Source organism: Ornithorhynchus anatinus, chromosome 5 (genome assembly GCF_004115215.2).
Source record: "Ornithorhynchus anatinus isolate Pmale09 chromosome 5, mOrnAna1.pri.v4, whole genome shotgun sequence".
Classification (NCBI taxonomy): domain Eukaryota; kingdom Metazoa; phylum Chordata; class Mammalia; order Monotremata; family Ornithorhynchidae; genus Ornithorhynchus; species Ornithorhynchus anatinus.
Genome location: NC_041732.1, coordinates 32,559,122 through 32,571,959, shown reverse-complemented (window position 1 = coordinate 32,571,959; position 12,838 = coordinate 32,559,122). Strand labels below are relative to the sequence as shown.

Sequence of the window (12,838 nt, the reverse complement as noted above, 5' to 3'; positions counted from 1 at the left end):
TCGATCTTTGCTTATTAGTTTTCTGGGTAGCCTCCTTGGCTATCCCTGAAGTCAACTGTCTTCAGTTGACTTCAGTTGAACTGTCTTCAGTTCAGAAAGGAAATTTTCTTCCCTTTCCTTCCTTCCTTCCTTCCTCTCTCTCTCAACTGCAATTCCTGCCCGCTGCCTACAAGCCCCCCGTGGTTCTGACCCTTAGGAGGCCTCCCCATGAGCCATTTAGCTCTCACATTTCATGTTAGAGGTGAGGAGCCCTAAATTGGGAAAATGCAGTCAGAACACTCTTCCCTTCCCTCCAATCAATCAATCAATCAATCAGCCAGTCAGTGGCATTCACTGACTGCTTACTGTGTGCAGAGCCCTGTACTAAGTGTTTGGGAGAGTACAATATAACAATTCAGAGGCTGGAAGGGATTTGGGGACTGTAAAGGGAGAGGTGATTGATCAAATCTCTTGCAGAGCTCAACTGGAGGAAGGACCAAACTCGCTCTTATAATAAAGATCATGGCATTTATTAAACCCTTTCTATGTGCTAAGTTCTAGGGTAGATACAAGGTTAGGAGACTGGATACAGTCCCTAACCAGCATAGGACTCACAGTCTATCACTTATCTTACTTCCATTTTCAGATGAGGAAACGGAGGTACACAGAAGTTAAAGAAGTTAGGGAAGCAGTGAGAACTAGTGGAAAGAGCACTGGCCTGGGAGTCAGAGGACCTGAGTTCTAATTCCGGTCCACCACTTGTCTGCTGTGTGACCTTGGGCAGGCCACTTAACTTCTTTGTGTCTCAGTTACTTCACCTGAAAAATGGGGATTGAGATTGTGAGCCCCATGTGGGACATGCACTGTGTCCAATCTGATTGGCTTCGAGGCGCTTCACCAGCTCTTTCCAAGTTACATCCTTGTTCTCTTTCAACCACTTGCCCCCAGTTCCCATTCTTCTTTCCTCCTGAGCTGACCTAGCTCTACCTCACTCTCAACTTTCCTGCCTCTGACTCCTTTTTTTTTTTGCAAAAAATGGTGTTTTTAAGTTCTATGTGCCAGGTCAATCTACCCCAGCACTTAGTACAGCGCCTGGTAATAATAATGGCAGTGATAATAATAATAATGATGGTATTTGCTAAGTGCTTATTATGTGTCTAACACTAGCCTAAGTGCTGAGGAAGATACAGGATGATTAGATCAGATAGAGTCCATGCCCCATACAGGGCTCACAATCAAAGTAGGAGAGAAAGCAGGTGTCAGAATCTTCATTTTGTAGATGAGGTAACTGAGGCCCAGAGAAGTTAAGTGTCCTGTCCAAGGTCACGGAGCAGACACATAACAAAGCTGGGATTAGAACCCAGGTCTTCTGATTCCCAGGCCTGGACTTTTTCCACTAAGCCACGCTGCTCCTCGTTCCTTGTGCCACACTGCTAGCACATAGCAAGCATTTAAGTACCATAAAAAAAAGTTAAATGGCTTTGCTCAAGTTAACACAGAAGGCCAGGGGTGGAGACAGGACATGAACTCAAATTTCCCGACTGCCAGTCCATGCTCCTTCCCAGCAAATTCATGGCATTCCAATGCCCATACAGATGTCCCAAATATTGTAATACCATGAAGATTCATCTTAACCATTCTAAAGCAAGGAAAACATGAGAGGGGCTGGGGATTCTGATGAAGACAGTGATAAACTGGGTCAGAAAATTTAACCTTGTCAAGAAAGAATGCAATTTCCTTTCTGCCTTCTCCACATGAAGGAAAGCGAGTTCACAATCTGAGGCTGTTAGGGACCACTGCAAGCATTTTCTGAAATCTAAGGACTAGACCAATGGTCCCAGTGGACATGAGATGAACAATACAACAGAGTTGGTAGACCCTACCTACAATAAGCTTACAATCTAGAGGGGGAGACAGACATGTTGGGCTGAGAGTGGGGTGAATGCCAAGTACCCAAAGGGTAGAGATCCATGTGCATAGATGACTCTAAGGACTAGACCAAGGGTCCCTGCAGAGCCTCCTTGTCACCGGACATGAGATGAACTTGGGGGGAAGGGTTTGGGTTGAAAATTTGGGTTGGGGGATCAGAACTGGGGGATTTCCTGGTGGCAAAATCAAACTCTGGACTCCTAGAAGAAAACAGTTGCCCCATCTGACACGCTCTGACTTCTAGCTCACGCCTTAAAAGTATCAGAAGTGGCCAGAACTACTCACTTGGATTTCAGTGACCAGCCAGTGTCTCCAGTAGCGAAATTTAGGATCAGCTCTGCTGTAGGCATCTGGATCCACCATCATCAGGACATACTTCTTCTTCTGGAATACAAACCCCAGAAGGAATATCAGCATTTGGGGCATAGCTTTATTTGTGAGAACAAAAGCACGGAGCAGATACCCTTATTCCCTGTCACTTAAAGGCATCTTACCTGGACACTTCTCCTTGCACCCACCTCAAGGAGTCAATCAATCAATTGTATTTATTAAGCATTTACTGTGTGCAGACACTGTATTAAGCACTTGGAAGAAGACAATATAACAATATAAGAGACACATTCCCTGCCCACAGGGACTTACAATCTAGAGGGGGAGACAGATATTAATATAAAGAAAGAAATTACATATATGTACTTAAGTGCTGTGCGGCTGGGAAGGGGATGAATAAAGGGGGCAAGTCGGGCGACACAGAAGAGGGTGGAAGAAAAAGAGGGCTTAATCAGGGAAGGCCTCTTGGAGGAGCAGTGCCTTCAATAAGGCTTTGAAGAGGCGGAGAGTAATTGTCCGTTGGATATGAGGAAGTAGGGCGTTCCAGGCCAGTGGCAGGATGTAGGTGAGAGGTTGGCAGCGAGATAGACTAGATGGGGGTACAGCGAGAAAGTTAGCATTAGAGGAGGGAGGTGTGCACGCTGGGTTGTAGTAGGAGAGTAGCGGGGTGACGTAGGAGTGGGGAAGGGGACTGAGTGCTTTAAAATAAACAGGGAGAAGTATCTGTTTCATGTGGAAGGGGAGCTGACATACTGAGGGGTTCCTTTGTGGTTGTGAAGGGAGAGGAGATCTGTTCTGCAGGGCCTAGGGTTCCCCTCCTTCTGATGGTGACAGACATGGAAACAGATGCTTTCAGTGAATGGAACCTCTCCATCCCCTGAGGTCCAGTCCGGGTCCACCTCAGCTCCAGGGTGTAAATTGGAACTAGGATGCATCTGAGGGTGTTGACCTGTAGTTGCACTTGGAAGTTGGCCCTCGTTTCAGGACATACCCAAGGAGATCCTCTAGGCTGTAAGCTTGCTGTGCACAGGGAATGTATCTACCAATTCTGTTTTATTGTACTCTCCCAAGAGCTTAGTAAAGTGCTCTGTACACAGTAAATGCTCAGTAAATACGATTGTAAAGAAAAAAAAGACCTCAGGAAGATGCAATAGTTCCAAGATCTCCCTAGGGATTTGAATCCTAGCTAGTAAGGACTCGTGGGTATGGCTTTAGCATGGTCTTCCTTGATCGACTTGGGCTCCTACGTCACCACCAGAAACACCTTAGGAGTCCCCCCCGCTATCCAAACCGGTTTCACTTTCCCAGGACTGCGGGGCTAATGGTGAGGCGGCACTGACATGGGTCCTCGGCCCAGTGAATTCTTCTTAACATTGGCATCCTCCCTCTGCTCTACTGGGAGATCTAGACACAAGAAGTTCCTCTGCTAGTTTTCCCCACATCAGCCTGTTGCGAGTCAGGTAAAGGAGCCTTGCACATTCTTTGGGGAGGCTGAGATGAATGATGATTTCAGGGTTCTTGTGTCTTTAGAAATGCCCTAGGTGTCTCCAATTCTGCTCCTAATTCCCCAGCCCCTTGCAAAAAGCTTGGCAGGAAAGAATAGGTTTTTGTGATCCCAGTCTTTATATTTCCCATTTTAATGTGCTTAGAGAGCTGGTTCTCAGCCCCCTACCACTAACCACATCCTCCAGCAGGAGAACAGAGACACTGTAGGAAATGCTGGGGGGTTTCTATTATGACTCCTTCCTTCTTCCAGGAGGGATATCTGGGGGCCCAGCTCCAAGCCACACTCAGGAGTCTAGCCCAGGTCCCCACCGTCTCCAATTGCTCAACTAAACCAATGGGACAGGGATGGAGGAAAAGGAAGGACTGGCTCTCTTCAACTATCAACATAGTGAAACCGTTTTGAAGCATCTTGACCTAGTGGAAAGACCAAAAGCCTGGGAGTCAGAGCACCTGGGTTCTAATCCTGGCTCTGGCACTGGTCTGCTTTGTGACCTTGGGCAAGTCACTTAGCTTCTTTGAGCCTCAGTTTCCTCATCTATAGATGAGAATTCAATACATGTTCTCTCACTTTTAGACTGGGAATCCTATATAGAACAAGTGACTGTGTCTAGCTTGATTATCTTGTATCCCAGCTCTTAGTACAGTACTCCAGACTTGTTTCGGGAAGAGAACGTGTCTTCCAATTCTGATGCACTGTACTCTCCCAAATGCTTAGTACAGTGCTCGGCATATAGTAAGCTCTCAATAAATATGATTGATTGACTTAGAGCAGAGTTAGCATTTAACAAATGCCATTATTATCATCATCATCATTTGGGGATTCGGCAACCACCCCATCCACTCCACTCACAGGATTCACCAAAGAAGGTCACTGAGCCTCCTCCTCTGATAGGAGAAGCAGCATGGTGTAGTGGATAGAGCATGGGCCTGGGAGTCAGAAGGCCATGGGTTCTAACCCCTGCTCCACCACTCGCCTGCTGTGTGATCTTGGGCAAGTAACTTCACTTCTCTGGGCCTCATTTACCTCATCTGTAAAATGTGGATTGAGAATGTAAGCCCCACTGTGTCCAACCCGATTTGCTTGTATCCACCCTAGCACTTAGCACGGTGCCTGGCACAAAGAAAGCACTAACAAATACAATAATAATAATGATTTTTCTGAGCTGGTCCCTGTGCAGTCCAGGGGCAGAGGGACTGACCAGAGTGGCACCTGCCATGGATTTATGTTGTGGGATCAGTCTGAGGAAGGGAACGAGGAAGAGGTGTGTCTTCAAGGTTGGCTGTGGCAGCTGCAGCCGGGTTAGTGCCACGGGCGGACAGACACAGGGCAACTGAGAGACATCTGCAGTGGCAGCAGCAGCCCCCGCAGGGTGGAACCTGGGGACAGTAGCAAGTGATCCTGAAGTTCTGTGCTGTCCCAGTTGTTGCTCGAGACTAGCAAGCTGGCTGTGGGCAGGGAATACGTCTGTCTACCGTTATGCTGCACTCTCCCAGTGCTCTGCCATACAGTAAGGGCTCAATAAATATGATTGCATGCCTGGAAGGTCGACGTATTTTATTTATATTAATGTCAGTTGTCCCTCGTTATGGGCAAGGAATGTATCTGTTTATTGTTTTGTTGCACTCTCCCAAGCACTTAGTATAGTGCTCTGCACACAGTAAGCGCTCAATAAATACGATTGACTGACTGAGGCTCGCCGACACCTGGACTCTGTGAGATCTAGGATATCTCTTCTTCTTGTTTTCTTTATGGTATTTTTCAAGCACTTAGTTTATGCCAAGCACTGTACTAAGCACTGGAGTTGATTCAAGGTAATCAGGTCAAACACGGTCCCTGCCCCCACACGGTTCTCACAGTCTAAGTAAGAAGAACTGGTGTTCTTATATATAATTCTTCTACTGAAGGCGAGTGATTCCTGGCAAACCTGCCCAGGAAGATGTGACATTGAGAGATGATGCCAACAGTCTCCTCACTGATCTTCCAGCCTCTCCCCACTTCAGTCTGTCTGACACGCTGCTGCCTGGATCACCTGCCAAGGACATCTTACAACACGCATCTCTCCCCTCAAAATATTCCATTTGGAACTCATTTCCCTCTGCACATCAAGTAGACAATCCTTTCCACTGGCTTCGAGGCGCTTCACCAGCTCCTTCCAAGTTACATCCTTGTTCTCTTTCAACCACTTGCCCCCAGTTCCCATTCTTCTTTCCTCCTGAGCTGACCTAGCTCCACCTCACTCTCAATTTTCCTGCCTCTGACTCCTTTTTGTTTTTGCAAAAAATGGTGTTTTTAAGTTCTATGTGCCAGGCACTGTTCTAAGTCCTGGAGTAGAGACAAAGTAATCAGGTTGTAAACCGTCCCTGTCCCGCATGGGGCTCATGGTCTTAATCCCCATTTTACAGATGGTCTTAATCCCCATTTTACAGATGAGGTAACCGAGGACAGAGAAGTTAAGTGGCTTGCCCAAGGCCCCACAGCAGACAAGTGGTGCAGTAGGGGTTGAAACCCACATCCTTCTGACTCCCAGGCCTGTGCTCTATCAAATAAGCAACACTGCTAATTTAGCTCATGCCTTTTTTTCTGCCTAGAGCTATATACCACTTCAAATCCTCAAGACCACAGTTCTGTCCATTTTCAAAGTCCTCCTTAGTTCTCACCTCCTCCAGGAGCCTCCCATGATTAATTCCCACTATCTCCAAGTCATGACAACCCATTGGCCACTTCCTTAAATGCCTCTTAACCTGAACACTTTTCTATATATTGATATTAGATCCTTGGTGTATATCAATTTATGTACATTATTTATTTACTCATTCATTTTATTATTCTTCACATATTTCTTGTTTCTATCAGTTCAATCCATATTCTTTCTTCTGTTCCCTTTACTTGTAATTCATTTGTGTATCCCTCATTAGATTATAAACTGCTTGTGGGCAGATCATTGTTCTTGGTTTCTGTTGTATTCCCTCAAGTGTTTAGGACAGAGCTCTGGACACAATAGTTCAACAAATACCATTGATTGATTGATTTACACATATCTCTGTGTTTCCAAATCACTGGACGGTCAAAAGCTGCAGAATTTAGCTTGGCCATAATCTTTAACTTTCCCAAGAAAGCTCAGGAAAATCTAAAGGGATGGCACCTCAAACTGCCCACTCTGAATCAGCGCTATCACTGCCGTGGTCAGGGAGTGGGGTCCCTTCTGCTTCCAGGCTAGGGGAGGCAGGAGGGGAAGCGATCTCGGCAAAGTGCTTATTCTGCCTTGTGGGTATCCTCAACTCCAACAGTGGCCCATCCATCTCTGCACCTGCCCACATAGAGCTTTCAGTCTAGAGAAGGCAGACACGAATATTAATAGATTACAGATATGGAAATAAGTGCTATGGGGCAGAGGATGGGGTGAATGCCAAGTGCCCAAAGGGTACAGATCCAAGTGCATAGACCACTCTGGGGGCTGGCCCCCAAAGTCTAATTAAAAGCACATCTATTTTAAGAGGCCTTCCCTGATTAAGCCCTCAATTCCCTTACTCCTTCTGTTTGTTGCCCTTGCACTTGGATTTCTACTCTTTATTCACCCCACCCTCAGCCTCACAGCATTTATGAGCATATCCATAATTTTAATGTCTGTCTCTCCCTTTAATCTGTAAGTTCCTTGTGGACAGGGGATGTGTTTACCTACTCTGTTAAATTGGTGTCTCCCAAGAGCTTCGTAATGCTCTGTTCATAGTAAATGTTCAATAAATATGATTGATTGACACAGAAGAAAGAGGGAGCTGGAGAAAAGACAGAGGGAAGTCCTCTTGGAGGAGGTGTGATCTTAATTAGGTTTTGAAGGTGGAGAGAGTGGTGGTCTGGCATATATGGAGCAGGAGGAAGTTCCAGGCCACAAGGAGGATGTGGAAAAGGGGTCAGTGATGAGATAGAGGAGATCGAGGTAGAGTAAACAAGCTGGAGCTAGAGGAGCAGAATGTACGGGCTGGACTAAAGTAGGAGATTAGTGAGGTGAATTAGGATGTGGCGACCTTATTGAGTGCTTTAAAGCCATTGCAAGAAGGTTCTGTTTGATGTGGAGGTGGATGGGCAATTACTGGAGATTCTTGAATAAGAGGGAGATGAGGGGAATCTTTTTTTTAGGTAAATGATCCAAGCAAAGGACTGAAGCATGGGCTAGAATGGGAAGAGGCAGTAGACAGGAAGACCAGGGAAGAGGCAGATGCGGTAGTGAAGACATGGCTTCAGGTGTCTCCCTGGAGGCTCCTCAGAGCTTTCAACCATCTTGGGGGTAGGAGGCTTCTGCCATGAGCAGTCTGTAGGGTCTGGGATTGTCTCTCCATCTGGGGAGCAGGGAGCAAAGTGGCACAGTCGGAAGGAGGCGGCCAGCAGGAGCATGAAGAACCCAGTGAGAAAACTCCTGGAGGAGCTGAAGAGAGCAGAAGAATGCAAAGCTCCTTCCCACCCTAATCCAGTGGGACTCGACCCAATCCCACAAACAGGTGGGGACGATAACAGCCAATGAGTGGAAATGACCCCTATTTGACTCTCCAAAACCCCGTCGGTCCTTACTGCCCGAACCCGGGTCCGCTAATCATTTATGAATAAATGAAGCTTTTAAAAGCAGCTAGGAATATTTCCTAGACGGCTTTGCTCGTGCCTGATTTTCGGTTTTAATTCTCATGTTTATGCATTTATAGCCCTCGCAGGACTGGAGTGCACAGGGCTAGGCTCGAGCTCTACCACGAGGGCTGCTTGGGGTTCCCGCGCTACCCAAGCACAGGTTGCCCGATCACCTGGGCTGGTGGCCCCAGAGGGCATTGGTGCCAAGCAGGCCCTGTGCCCGAGGGCATCGAGTCCTGTAGACTGGTACAAATGGGGCCGTGTTCTACTCCTTCATTTTGCAACCTGATCTATCTTGCCGCAATCGTATTTTCCCTTTGACTTTCGGCCTCCCTGACTCTCAGTCCGCGGGTGACAGCATCCCCTGGTCCGCGGCTCCTTCTCCCCGTCGTCCAGCGGGGACCCAAGGGCTCTGGATGGGACTGCGGCCCAGCTGGGCCTAGAATCCTGAGGCCCTGGCCAGAGACTGGCTCCGCTGGGCTGCCTCATCGTGAGGAGGACAGTTTTTCCCTGACCCCTGCTGGTGGTCAGCGGCTTTCACATCCTTTCTAACCCTCACCCTGGCCTAAGGAACCCCGACACCCCAGACTGATGATCCCTGCCAAATCAAGACCCAGGGATCAACATACCCCACCCACGGTCCCTGGGCCGGGGCAAGCTCGGGGGCGGGCGGAGACAGGACTCAGGCTTTCCAAGAGTCATTTCCAAATGTAACATGGTCGCCAGAGGAATTTTCTAAATTTAACGTTTTTCTCTTGGGGCTGCGGTTCCTCTGGGAAAATCCCTGGAATTCCCCCCGCCACACATACACACCAGGAGGCCGCCGTCTGCCTTCCTCTCTTGGTTTTCCTCCTTTCTGACCACTCCATCGCCGTCTCTTTTGCTGGCTCCTCTTTTGCCTCCCACCCTCTAACAGTAGGGGTCCCTCAAGGCTAAGTTCTAGGTCCCCTTCTATTCTCCCTCTCCACCCACTCCCTTGGAGAACTCATTCATTTCCATGGCTTCAATTACCATCTCTACTGCAGAGGACTCCCAAATCGACAGCTCCAGACCTGATCTCTCTCCTTCCTTGCCATCTCGCATTTCCTCCTGTCTTCAAGGCATATCTGCTTGAATGTCCCGCCAACATCTCAAATTAAATATATCCCAAACGGAACTCTTTATCTTCCCACCCCAACCCGGCCCTCCCCTTGTCTTTCCCGTCACTGTAGACAACACCACTACCCTCCCTGCCTCACAAGCCCATAACCTTGGCACTGTCCTTGACTCATCTCTCTCATTCCACCCACCTATTCAATCTGTCGCCAAATCCTGTCGGTTCTCCCTCCACGACATCACTAAAATCCACCCTCTCTTCTCCAGCCAAACTGTTACCTTGCTGATCCAAGCTATTATTCTAACCCACCCTGACTACTGCATCTGCCTCCTCGCTGACTTCCTGGCCTCCTGTCTCTCCCCACTCCAATCCATACTCCATTCTGCTGCATGAATCATTTATCAACAAAAACGTTCGGGCCACGTTTCCCCGTTCCTCGAGAACCTCCAGTGCCTCCCCATCCACTTCGGTATCAAACAGAAACTCCTTACTGTTGGCTTTGATGCACTCAATCAACTCGCCCCATCCTATGTCACCTCGCTGACCTCCTACTCCAGCCCAGCCCACACACTCCGCTCCTCTAGCTCCAGCTTACTCACCATGCCCTGATCTCATCTATCTCACCGCTGACACCTTTCCCACGTCCTCCCTCTACCCTGAAACCCACTCCCCCTTTATATACGCTAGACCATCACTCTCTCCACCTTCAAAGCATCTCCTCCAAGAGGCCTTCCTCGATTTTCTCCGGCTCGCTCTCCCTTCTGTGTCATCTATGCACTTGGATCTATGACCCTTGGACACTTGACATTCGTCCTCACTCCCAACCCCGAAGCACTTATGCACATATCTTTAAATTACATATTGTAAATTACTTATTTTTTCATATTAACATTTGTCTCCCCCTCTAGATTGTAAGCTCATTATGGGCAGGGGATGTGTCTGCCGATTCTGTTGTATTGTACCCTCTCAAGAGCTTAGGGAGGCTTCCTCTGCATGTAATAAGCACTCAATAAATATGATTGATTGATTAATTCCAGGGATGACAGAGTGCATACAGCCACTTCCTGGGCAGGATGTCACAACAAAGGGCACCAACAGGCTACCCAGCCTTTTGCAACACTAGCTGCACATCACCTTTTGATTAGACTACATTATGTTACTCTATCTCCTTTTTGAACCCCAGCCCAGGGCTGGTCCTGGGGGAATTGGGGTACAAGGTGTCTGGCCCCTGCCCCTGAAATAGCTCCTGCCCTTGTTTCCCCCAGCCTCTGAGAGCCCTAGTCCCTGGTCCCTCCTTACTCCAGCTCTACCGCTGCACCAGAACCTTCTCCAGCCCCTGCCCATATCCCAGCCCCAGACTTAGCCCTTTCCCCAGCATCTGCCCTGTCCCCACCATACACAGCAAGAATAGGTTCCCCCGCAATAATAACAATAATAATTATGATATTTAAGCACTTATTATGTGCCAAACACTGTTCTAAGAACTGGTAATCAAGTTATCCAATGTGGGGCTCACAGTCTTAATCTCCTTTTTACAGATGAGGTAACTGAGGCACAGAGAAGTTAAATGGCCTACCCAAGGTCACACAGCAGACAAGTGGTGGAACTGGGACTAGAACCCACGTCCTTTGACTCCCAGCCTGGTGCTCTTTCCACTAATCCAAGCTGCTTCTCTAGACTGTGAGCTCATTGTGGGCAAGGATTGTCACTGTTCATTCTTTTACTGTGCTTTCCCAAGCACTTAGTACAGTGCTCTGCACACAGTAAGTGCTTAATAAATACAATTGAATAAATGAATGAATGAATGAAAGGTGAGGGAGCAGGGCAAGGGAAGGAAAAGAGGACAGGGATGGGGGTACTCTCAGGGATGAGGGGCATCTCTCACATCCCTTTACTTTAAGTGCTTCTAGCCCACTTTCCCTTCACCTGACCATAGGACTGGCAACCTCCCCACCACAAATGGGCAAAACATTTGGTGCTTTCAGGAAGTCAAAAGAAGTGCAACTTTCCAAAATGAGATTTAAGAGTCAAAGGAGCAGGATGCCAATTCATAGAAGCTCTCTTCTCTACGTTGTCTACAGATCCAGGATAAGGCCCAACCCCTGTGTTGGAACCTGCAAAGAATGGGGTTTGGCTTCTGGGGCATCCACTCACAAACTTTAGCCAGTCCTCTCTATTCTGCTTGGTCAAGCCTACTGACCACACACCCTGTATTGGGGAACTCTGAACACGAAAGGGAAGAAAGAGGCAGGACCCAAAAGTGATCAGTCAATCAATCAAGTCAATCAATTGTATTTATTGAGCCCTTACCATGTGCAGAGCAGTGTCCTAAGCATTTGGGAGAGAATGATACAAAAGAGTATCCCTGCCCACAAGGTAGCATGAAGCAGCCATTGAAGCGGCATGCCTAGTGGAAAGAGCATGGGCTTGGGAGTCAGAGGACCTGGGTTCTAATCCTCACTCTGCCACTTCTCTGACGTGTGACCTTGACAGAGTCACTTCACTTCTCTGTGATTCAGTTATCTCATATGTAAAAGGGGGATGAAGACTGTGAGCCTTATGTGGGACAGGGACTGTGTCCAACCCGATTTGTTCGTATCTACTCTAGTGCTTAGTACAGTACCTGGCACATAGTAAACACTTACTAAATGCCTTACAAAAAAAATGGAGCTTACAGTCTAGAGGGAAATAATAATGTTAATAATGTTGGTATTTGTTAAGTGCTTTCTATGTGCAGAGTACTGTATTAAGCGCTGAGGTAGTTACAGGGTAATCAGGTTGTCCCACGTGAGGCTCACAGTCTTAATTCCCATTTTACAGCTGGGGTAACTGAGGCACAGAGAAGTTAAGTGACTTGCCCACAGTCACACAGCTGACAAGTGGCGGAGCCGGAATTCACACCCATGACCTCTGACTCCCAAGCCCGTGCTCTTGAAACTGGACCTGCCCTCTTCATGTTGGCCTTTGACCTGTGACTGGAGGATGATGCTTGGTTTTAGCACTTAACCTATCTCCCTTTGATTATTGCATCAGCCTCCTTGTTGACTCCCTACTTCCTATCGCTCCCCATTCCAATCCATACTTCACTCTGCTGCCCAGATTATTTTTCTACAAAAACATTCAGTCTACGTTTCCCCAAACCTCAGGTGGTTGCCCATCCACATCTGCATCAAACAGAAACTCCTTACTATTTGCTTTAAGGCACTCAATCATCTTGCCCCCACCTACCTTACCTCAGTGCTCCGCTACTACAACCCAGCCTGTGCTCTCCGTTCCTCTAAAGCTCCCCTACTCGCTTTCCTCTATTTTGTCTATCTCAATGCCGACCTCTCACCCACGTCCTGCCTCTAGCCTGGAATGCCCTCCCTGTTCATATCCTACAG

General features: G+C 47.8%; 1 protein-coding gene across 3 annotated transcripts in view; it reads right to left on the bottom strand.

The window, feature by feature from the left end:
* The window catches only part of PEBP4 (phosphatidylethanolamine binding protein 4), a 232,221-nt gene that overhangs the window by 109,097 nt on the left and 110,286 nt on the right, over window positions 1–12,838 (bottom strand). For all 3 annotated transcript variants that reach the window (XM_029066824.2, XM_029066826.2, XM_039912002.1), the window contains exon 4: window positions 2,194–2,292. In XM_029066824.2, the coding sequence (XP_028922657.1) occupies window positions 2,194–2,292 (99 nt within the window). The remainder of the gene's footprint in view (window positions 1–2,193; window positions 2,293–12,838) is intronic.